Here is a 10,529-nt window from a genome sequence, read left to right on the forward strand (position 1 = left end):
GGCAGGCAGATCTCTGTGAGTTCAAGGCCAGCCTGATCTATATAGTGAGTTCCAGGCCAGCTGGGGCTCAGGGAGACCCTGTCTCAAAAAATAAAAAATAAAATAAAATGAATCTTAAAATATGCAATGTTTCGGGCCTGGAGAGATGGTTCAGTGGTTAAAAGCACTGACTGTTCTTGCAGAGGACCCGGGTTCAATTCCAAGCACCCACATGGCAGCTATGAACAGTCCTTAATGCCAGTTCCAGGGGAATCCGAAGCCCTCTTCTGATTGCTGCAGCATTGCACAACATGGGTGCACTCATATACATGCAGGCAACATAGTCATACACATAAAAAATAAAATTTTTTTAAATATGTAGTGTTTCAAGAACATTCATGTTGTCCTTGGGCAGGAGCCACACAAATCTTTCCTGTGTCATTCCAGTCTTAGCATATGTACTGTAAAACAAGTATACTCTTTATTTTTGCAGATGAAGAAACAGGTTTACAGAGAAGCGCTTGACTGGTTGTGCACAGTGAGTTAATGACTGCTAGTAATGGGATCTGGAGCCACTGGCTCTCTGCCCAGTGCTCTTTCCACACCCCACCCTACCCCTTCCTTGTTTACCCTGTCAGTTATGGGAAATACCTCTTGGAGGTCTACTTTGTGCAAGGTGCTTGTCCATCATTCACTCCATCCAGCTCACATTTCTGTTCTTAAGACACAGTCATTTCTCTCATTTATTTGTTTAACTAACTAACTGAAGACTAGTGGGTCACTCTGGCTTTCACCAGGGTTGCTGGAGAGCACGCACTCTGTAATGCATTAAAAAATTCTTTCAGCTGGGCATGGTGGTGCACGCCTTTAATCCCAGCACTTGGGAGGCAGAGGCAGGCGGATCTCTATGAGTTCAAGGCCAGCCTGGTGTACATAGTGAGTTCTAGGACAGCTGGAGCTACAGGGAGACCCTGTCTCAAAAAGACCAAAAAAAAAAAAATTCTTTCAGATGGGTGTGGTGGCACATGCCTTTAATCCCAGTATTTGGGAGGCAGAGGCAGGTGGATCTCTGTGAGATTGAGGCCAGCCTGGTCTACATCATGAGTTTCAGGCCAGTTGGGGCTACAGAGAGACACACTAAATAAATAAATGCAATTTAAAAATTTGTTCACAATTTCATAATATATATATAATGTACTTTGATCATATCCCTTCACTATCCTCTCTTATCCCCTTCCCCCCTCCCACCAACCCCTTCTTCCTAGAAAGTCTCCCTCTGCATGTGTGGCCCATTGTATTTAATTAGGGTTGCCTGCATGAGTTTGGGTGGGCGGTCTCCGTGGTATATTTTGATCTGAGGTGAACATGGAGAGCTAAAGAGACTAAGTCTTGATCTACTAGAGGATCCTTAGGACAGAGAGGGACAGTGTAACACCTACCCCATTACTTGGCAGTGCAGTCCAGCCCAGCTCTGCCTGGGAGGCTTTGGAATCCAGGAGAATGACTAAGGAGAGAGGAGAACACAGACATCAGAAAGCCACACTATGTAGGGGGTGGGGGGTGGGATCCATTACTGAAATCACCACAAATTGCTACAGGAGGGGAAAGACAGTATGGCAAATGTTTTCCAATTCACAAAACCCCAAAAAGTCTGAGTAACTCAAGTACTGAGAGAAGCAGCCATGGTGGCTAAGGAGGGAGCCTCTGTTCATTCCTTGAGGCTCCTGTAACCAAAGACCACAAATTTAGTGGCTTCAAGCAAAAGGTGTTTTGTTTTTGTTTTTGTTTTTTTCAGATGGTCTCACTATGTAGCTGAGGCTGCGGCTGCTTGGAACTTGCAGGTAACCCAGGCTGGCCTCAAACTTTATCTTCCTGCCTCTACCTCCTGAGTGCTAGGATTACACGTTTGCATGACTATGCCTGGTTAGATTTCCTCTTTCTTTCTTTCTTCCTTCCTTCCTTCCTTCCTTCCTTTCTTTCTTTCTTTTCTGTTTTAGTTTTAGTTCTGGAGACCAGCTGCTTAATAACAGTTTCACTAGTCTAAAGTCAGGGTGTCAGCAAGTTATTTCCTCTGTAGGTTCTGAGGGCAGAATCTATTCTCTCATCTTTCTGAGCTTCTACTTCTTCCCTGTATCCTTCAGCTCATGGTCTCTCCTCCATCTTAAATGCTTGACTTCAACTTCTGCTTTTATAACCACACTGCTGTCTCTTCTGGTCCAACTTCTCCTGTCTCCCTCATATTATGGCCATTGTGATTGTGACAGAACCATCAAACAATCCAGAATCATCTCTCTACTTCAAAATCCACAGTCTCATTGGCAGTCCTTCTCATTACTTGAGGTAATGTTGAACCTGGAGCACATAGCACATAGCTTTCTTTTTCTTGGAGGATCCTTATCAGTCTTCCACAGAGTTCATGTAAAAGATTCCGAAACTAGTTCTCAAATTTGGAATAGGAAGTCAGTGATCCTCTCCACCCTTCCCAGGTTTCCTAAATGATATTTAACTGCCAATTAGAGGGAGAAAATGAGCAAATCGTGGAATTCTTGTGCACACCCCAAATTAACTCAGATTCTGAGGTCTGTTCTCCAAGCATGGGGGTGACTGAAGCCTTTTTTATTTGCCTCCCAAGGCCTCTGGTGACAATGAAGTGGAGGGACTACTAGGAACAGGAAACGTCGAAATCATTTGCCTGCCGCCCCAGCCAGCCCTTTTCCTAGGGGCTGGCACCTCTACTGCCTTGATAGACTGTCACAGGCCCTTCCTCACATAATCCATGATCCCACCCCCACCACCAGAGAAGCTTGGAGTCACTTTACTCTCCCAGGAGGTGTCAGATCAGCACTCTGTGTCCTCTCAGCGTTGGGCACAGAGAAGCCCAGGTCTGCATAGCAGAGCCAGAAGCTAGCTAGGCAGGCCTTTCCCAAATCTCAGAAACCTCCTCTAGAACATTAAGGAAGGGGTGGGCCTCCAAGGTAAGGGTCTTTAAGAGGGGCTGCCCCCAGAGGTGTAGACGATAGTGGGCAGGGCAGGGACAGTGTGCTGGGTTTTCATCACCGACAGCGCTTCGGAATTACATACCGGCAGGCATCGGCCATCCGGGGCAGGACCGGCCCTGTGGGCAGCCCCCGGTTCCAGTATCTCAGGATTCTACACCTGGTTGTGCACCTCTGGATTTAATTGAGTGTACAGCTTCCCGAGATATGGAATCAGAGGCAAGATTCAGGCTCTGGTGTCGCTGACAACCCCAAATCCTCCGCAACGCGTACCGCGCGTGGTAGACTCAATCCCTATTCAGCACTGCGGATAGTTCCGTGGTCAGCACTTCGGGCAGTGCCCGGCCCAGCCCTAGCTACCAGCATCCCACCTCCTGCTGGGATACGTTGGTCCCCTGTGCCCTCGCTATTCGGCTCCATCCTGTCTCATGCTTGAATCTCGCCGCATCTCTTCAGCTTCTCTGCTCCCGTCATCTCCCTGCCCCCATACCTCCCACCTCCAATCCCTCAGCCTGTCCGTCTCACCGGCCCTGAACCGCTGCCTCCGGCTCCTGTAATCTCTTGCCTCTTTCTTCCCCAATCCTAGGTCCTCAATACCCATCTCTTCTCCATCGTTTAACCAGCCTCCCCCCTCTCTCTAGTTCTTTCCCGCCCGTTGCTCGCTTGCTTCAAACCCTAGCACAGACTCTGCTATCTCCCTTGACTTCTTCCCCCAGGTCCCCCAGCCCCACAACTACGTGTCTTTTGGCATCTCAGGCTCCTAGGCACAACACACCTTACCTTCCTCGGCGGTCCCGGGCCGCCCGGGTCCCAGAAGCAGAGCGAGGCAGAGCGGCATCAAGCAGACGATCAGGCGTAGCGGGTGTGGACCGGCTCCAGTCTCCATGGTCCGCAGACGGAGCTGTCAGTGCCGCGGCGGCTGCAGCCGCGCCAGCCTAGCACCACTGAGCAGAGCCCCCAGACCCCAGCGCCGGCTGGGGGCGGGGTCTCGCCGGTCATCATCATCCATGGGGACCAATCACTAGGCATCGCCGCAGGAGACCCACCAATCCCCGCCAGAAGAGGATGAGGAGGTGGAGTTTCATAGGCCAGGGGCGGAACACCCAACCGGTGGGGGAAACGGAGGGGTCCCGCAGATCTCCAAACCATGGGGGCGGGGCAGCCCTGAGTGCTAGCCGGAGGCGAGCTGGCGTTGGTGGACCAGAGCGCCTTAAACCTTATCCCTTTGCATCCTGAGAAGTAGGAGGTGTGGGCGTGTCCTAGGGAGGGGCAGTCCGCGGGGAAGCGGCGACACTTGCAGCTCCTTATCTAGCCTTGGGAGCCTCGCTCCCAGGACTTGCAGGGGGCTCATAGCCTGATGTCCTGACCTCGAGATGCTCCTCTGTCTCCAGACCTTGGCCTCTTCCGCTGTCTGCGGCTCCTGGTGTCTTATGGCTCGATCCCTCCCCTTTTCCTCCCGCCCTCATCATACACACACACACACACACACACACACACACACACACACACGTACACGCAGAAGAGGAAGGGAGTAGAGCTCGACTCCAGAAGCTGCTTGAGAAGAGAGTCAACCCGGAGACACTGTCCCACCCTTCTCGCACCACTTATGAGGCTGGGAAACCATGTGGGCGCCTAGATGCGGGCAATGGTAGATTTTGCACCAACGATGGGCTCCCCAGATTCATGCTTCTGCTATCAAGATACAAGCAGCACACCCCACAACCACCCCAGTCCACAGTCTGCTCAGGCTGGGGTGTTTCCGCCCCCTCCCCCGCCCCCGCCGGTGAGCACCTCACTCCACTCAACCCTGGAGACTGATGAGGAATGCGGCATCATCGGGGAATCCGAGGCCTCTTCGAGAGGCTGGTGCTGAGGAAGCTGCAAGGAAACGACCTCTGTTTAGTGAAGGTCATTTATGTGCAAGCTAAGGGCTTAACCATTTAGTGGTGGGAAGGACTGGGGCCCTCTAGGATGAGGGAAGCAGCTACTGAGCTTCACCATCTGGGCTGAACTTGAGGGGAGGAGGCTCCACCCACTTTGTGGCTTTCCAGAGCTCTTTTCACTGGGGACGGCGCTCCGCTCCCCTTTGGACGCTTTAATAGCCAGAGAAGCCTGGAGTGTGAATGTGAGTCTCGAATGCACTTAGCTGTGCGGTCCCAGTGTCTGTGCATTTTGCATATATGTACTCCTCATTCCTCCAACCAACACTCTGAGCTCTGTATTGAGGATACCTGGGTGACTCTCTTATCTCTGCCACATCCTATACCTCTGGGCACTCAGCGTAATGAGAATTCGTGGCATCATAAGTCACTGGCTATTTACAAGCTACCTTGTGTGCTGTCTGTCTGTGTGTGGATGTGCATGTGTGTGAGTATCTGGCACACACTCACTTGCTTACCATAGGACATAGTTGCTGGACAGTAGCAATAGGACCAGTAGGTGGGAGGAATTGGTTTCCTTTGCTCCTTGAAAGGTCAGGAAGGGCTGGGGCTGAGATACCAAGGGAGACTGCAGCTGCTGAGGAAGCAGGAAGGGTGTAGTCTCTGTCCGATTCCTGGAGACAGGCAGAGGCAGAGTCTCTGAAATAAGACCTACCTGAAGAAGGGCTCTCACAACCCCACCTCCCCCCCATCTTCATTCTCCTCACGCTTCGTTGCCCCTCCCCCTCCCCCCAGCGCTGGGAGATGGTATTTTTAGAAGCTGCGTAGAGACCCAGGACTCCTTTCATTTCAAAATGAGACCACACTCCACCACTCCTCACTCCTCTCTTCAAAACCTGGTCCCATCCCCTCAGCAGTTTGTAAGGCGCCCATCATGACTTCTTACCAAGCTCCAGAGATTTCAGACCAAAGCTTTTGACCCTGGGTGCAAAAACAAACTGCAGACTCCCTCTGAGCCTCATAAGAATCTTTAAGGTGCCAGACAGATGGGTGATATTAACTGGGGAAAGCTACACAGGATGCCCACAAGGCACCCCTGGCTGTTGGGGAACTCATTGGATGCATGTGGGGGAAATTGCCAGACAGAAACCCCAGGGATAAAGGAAAGCAAAAAGAATGAACTAATCCTTCGCATTCTGCCTGTGAATAATTCTTTTATAATAAAACCAGAACAGAGAAGCCCTAGTGTTTGCAGATATATGTAAATCAGCCAGATCTTAATAACAGTTGCTCCAAGGTGGACCTCGCACTTCCAAGAGGCTATAGAACATATACCTTGGTGAAGAAATTCTGAAGAGGCTTAGAAGGAAACAAAACCACTATTTATCACAAGCTTTAGATGCTAGGAATCGGTCAAACAATAGTAAGGGAAGGTCTTTCTCTGAAATAACTAGGGGAGAAGGGAGGAGTTCAGAGCAGGAGAGGGGCAGTTGGCCATGGTGCTGAACCCTCAGCCTGCACGACCACGTGTCCTTGTCTCTGTCCACGGTGCTGAAACCAGTCTGGCCCCTTCAACTTCATCTTGACCTGGGACTTCTCTGTTGCTGCACGTCCACATTCAGACCAAGAATCGCTTTCCACTAGTCCTGCCTGTAACCAAGACCTTGAAAAGGGCGTCTTCAGGATCCATGCAGCTTTCATTCCCTGGTGTAAGAAGGGAGGGCCTGGGACACACCTGGAAATAACTGTTTTTTGTTGCTCCCAGGTCCCCGGTTGAAAAGGATGGTGGAAAGGATGCTTCTTCTACCTCACTGTTTTCTAAGCCCACGCGGTAACACCTGTCTGGACTAAGACGCTTGATGCAATACTGAATAATTTCAAGTGCTCTTCCAGGATGCAGTTCCAACTTTACCACAACTTCCATCTCCAAGTTACTGAAAGTATTTCTAGGTGGTGCAAATTGGATTTCACAGATACCAAAAGTATGTCCAGTCTCCCTGGACAGAGAAGGTCATCTTCTTCATGGAGAAAACGAAAACTACAACAGAAAAATCAGGATCAAGTCCTACTCTCAGGAAGGAGGACAGGAAGGGCACAGAGCAGCAAGGAGCTTTATTACACAAGGGACATCTTCAATTTGTCACTTTCCTTGTCCATTTCATATCCCTTCTCCAGTCTAAGAATGGGATGAACACACTTAAGATGGACTCTTTTCTGGGATAAATGACTCCCAAGAAAAATTAAGATAGAGTTATTAGGGATGAAGAGATGGCTCAGCAGTTAAGAGCACTGGCTGCTCTTGCAGAGGACCTGGATTCAATTACAAGCATCCATATAGTGACTAGCAACCATTCCTAATGCCAGTTCCAGGAGATTCTACATCATCTTCTGGCTTCCACAGGCATTGCATGCACAGGTACACTTATATACATGCAGGCACAAAGCTCATACACATAAAATATATTTTTAAAAGATAATTACAAAATTTTTAAAAGTTAGGCAGGGTCTCACATAGCTCAGGTTGGCCTCCAATTCACTATGTAGCTGAGGATGACCCCGAGCTCCTGGCTCTCCTGATGCTCCTGCCTTCATCTCCCAAATGCTAAGATTACAGATGTTTGCTGTTACTTTCAGCTTTATAAACTGATATTAGTATATGGCTCAGAACAGACTTGGCACATAGCTCTGTTATAGTATTATTCCACTCCACTGTTAATTAAAAGTCAAAATAGAGGAAGAAAAAAGGAAACAAAGGATAAAGTAAGGTTACATGCTGAGGTAGGAAGAAATACAAAATTAGGAAAAGCATCATAGAAGAAAAGACACTGAGGGACAAAGTAAGGAACAGATGGCTGAGATGAATGAGGTTAGAAAGCAGAGGAATCTGAAGGAATGTGATTGAAGAGACAAAGTGTCATGGGGCTGCCTGGCCAGATGCCAAGTGGCATCAGAAATGACATTTACCTTAGTGAATTCATCGTGGTCCAGGCTTATAAACCTGATGTTTACAGCATTAAGAAAGAGCCTATTGAATCAGGGTGGCACACGTCTTTAATCCCAGCACCAAGGAGACAGAGGCAGGCAGATCTCTGAGTTCGAGGCCAGCCTGGTCTACATAGTTTGTTCCAGGCCAGCTGGGGCTACAAGAAAACCCTGTCTAAAAAAAAAAGAGGAAGGAAGGAAGGAAGGAAAGAAAGAAAGAAGGGAGGGAGGGAGGGAGGGAAGGAGGGAGGGAAAAAAAGGAAGGAAGGGAGGATCTATCTCTTGGGAGGCTGGGAAGTTGATCATACTAACTCAGCTCCTAGCCTGCTATCTGAGATAAAGAAACATTGCATTAGTTTACAATGAGAAGTGGAGCTGCCAATGGGCAAAAGTCTCACATCTCAATGTTCATCACATTCTTTTCTTATAAGAAGATGTGCACAGGGAGCCTCTTTATGGTGTAAAAACAGCAACAGCATTGTGAGTATGAGGAAGAAAGTTGGAGGTTTCCAGGACTTGATGGCATCAGACTCTGGTAACCTTGTGCCCCCAAATCCCTCAGTTTGTCCCTAGTACCTCAGTGACTGTACTAGGGGTCAGGACTGGAACAGGATATACCAAGAAATGCTTCTGTGACTACTGTTTAAATTCTAGCTCTAGTTCTCAGTATTCCATTTTCAGAGTAAAATTAAAGGGACAGTAATTAAAGCTGAGTTCGGTAGCTCATGCCTTTAATACCGGGAGGTAGAGGCAGGTAGATCTCTGTGAGTTCAAGGCAAGCCCGATCTACATATCGAGTTCCAGGTCAGCTGAGGCTACAGGGAAACTGTCTCAAAAAGACAAAAAAAGTGTATTAATTAATTTAAAAAATTTAGGCCCTGGGTCAGCAAGATGGCTTGTTGGGTAAACGCACCCGTTGCCAAGGCTGATGCCCTGAGTTCCATCCCCAGGACTCACATGATGGAAGGAGAGAATCAACTCCCCCAAGTTGTTCTCTGACATCCACATGCATGCCATGACACACACATGCCTCCACCCACCAACCCACACATACATACATAAAAAAAGGCCCTTGAGTACCCTCACTTTTGTGGCCTGCTACTAATCTTAACAGTGTATTCCTCTCTAGTCTGTACTATCCCTTCATTCTAAAAAAGTTTTCCCTGCTACTTTGCAAAGAAAGGAATGAATAAATGAATGTTAAAAAAAAATCAAGCCGGGCATGTTGGCTCATGCCTTTAATCCCAGCACTCAGGAGGCAGAGCCAGGTGGATCTCTGTGAGTTCAAGACCAGCCTGGTCTACATAGTGAGTTCCAGGACAGCTGGGGCTACAGGGAGACCCTGTCTCAAAAAGACAAAAAAAAATGTTTACACCTAAAAGTTTTTCAAATTTTATTTTTATTTTATGTGTATGAGTGTTTGGCCTGAGTGTATGTAAGTGCACCATATATGTGCAGTGCCCATGGAGACCAGAAGAGAATGTCAGAGTCTCTGGAACTGGAGTTATAGACAGTTGTGAGCTGCCATGTGGTGGGAACCAAACCCAGGTCCTCTGAAAGAGCAGCCAGAACTCTCACCACTGTGCCATCTCTTCAGGCCCTACATAAAATTTTTTTTTTGGTCATTTTGAGACAGGGTCTCCTGGTAGCCCCAGCTGGACTGGAACTTACTACGTAGACCAGAGTAGCTTTGAACTCACAGAGATCTGCCTCCCTCTGCCTCCCAAGTGTTGGGACTAAAGCCGTGTGCCACCACATCTGGCCATAAAGTTATTTTTAAAGATTTATTTTACCTTCATTTTTGTGTACATGTCAGGAGGTATGTGTACATTTGATTGCAGGTGCCTGCTAAGTCCAAACAAAGCTGTCAGATTCCCTGGAGTTGTAGTTGTTACTTGTTGTGAGCTGCCTGGCATGGGTGCTGGGAACCAAACTGAAATCCATTGTAAGAGTAGTATGTGCTCTTAACCACTAGTCATTTCTCAGTCCCTAAAATAAAAATTTTAAAGTGAAGGCTGGGAATATAACTCTACTGGTAGAGTGCTTGTCTAGCATGAATGAAACCCTAAGTTGAATCCCCAGCATCATATAAATCACATGTGGCGGTGCACATATGTAATCTCGGCACTCAAGAGGTAGAGTCAGAAGGATCAGAAATCCAAGGTCATTTTTAGCTAGATCATGAATTTGAGACTTCAGCTATATGAGACCTTGTTTCAAAAAAAATTCTGAATGAAAATACCCACTCATTATACCCCAGATAATTCATCCTAAAATTTAATTCATGTTAGCCTGGTGTGGTGGCACACACCTTTAATCCTAGCACTCAGGAGGCAGAGGCAGGTGGATTTCTGTGAGTTCGAGACCAGCCTGGTTTTCATAGTGAGTTCCAGGCCAGCTGGAGCTACTGGGAGATCCTGTCTCAAAAAAACAACAACAACAAAATTAATTCAATTCATGTTAACAGATTGTTATCAGAGAGAGAGAGAGAGAGAGAGAGAGAGAGAGAGAGAGAGAGAACTTCTTTACAGAAAGTGAATGCATTTCCTAGTTGGGTTTGCATCTCCCTGGTACCCTTCCCCTATCCATCCCACATTGCCGACTCAGCCCAGTTTTATTTGGATGTTCTTCCACTCTAATCCTCTGCTCAGGGAAGATGGACTTCTCTGCAATTTCAGAGATCAATAAGGAT

The 10,529-nt window shown here is 47.9% G+C and overlaps 1 protein-coding gene and 1 non-coding gene across 5 annotated transcripts in view; both read right to left on the reverse strand.

The window, feature by feature from the left end:
* Epha10 (EPH receptor A10) overlaps positions 1-3,905 on the reverse strand; it is a 43,406-nt gene extending 39,501 nt beyond the window's left edge. For all 4 annotated transcript variants that reach the window (XM_008850211.2, XM_008850210.2, XM_008850213.2 and 1 more), the window contains exons 1-2: positions 3,756-3,905; positions 1,419-1,483 (exon numbers count right to left, since the gene is read on the reverse strand). In XM_008850211.2, the coding sequence (XP_008848433.1) occupies positions 1,419-1,483; positions 3,756-3,861 (171 nt within the window). In that variant the 5' untranslated portion in view covers positions 3,862-3,905. The remainder of the gene's footprint in view (positions 1-1,418; positions 1,484-3,755) is intronic.
* On the reverse strand, positions 350-455 carry LOC115067181. The gene has a single exon (XR_003846619.1). It is a non-coding gene; the product is annotated as a U6 spliceosomal RNA (small nuclear RNA).
* Positions 3,906-10,529: the final 6,624 nt, after the last annotated feature.

The sequence above is a fragment of the Nannospalax galili genome, unplaced genomic scaffold (assembly GCF_000622305.1).
Source record: "Nannospalax galili isolate Female #2095 unplaced genomic scaffold, S.galili_v1.0 scaffold944, whole genome shotgun sequence".
Taxonomy (NCBI): Eukaryota; Metazoa; Chordata; class Mammalia; order Rodentia; family Spalacidae; genus Nannospalax; species Nannospalax galili.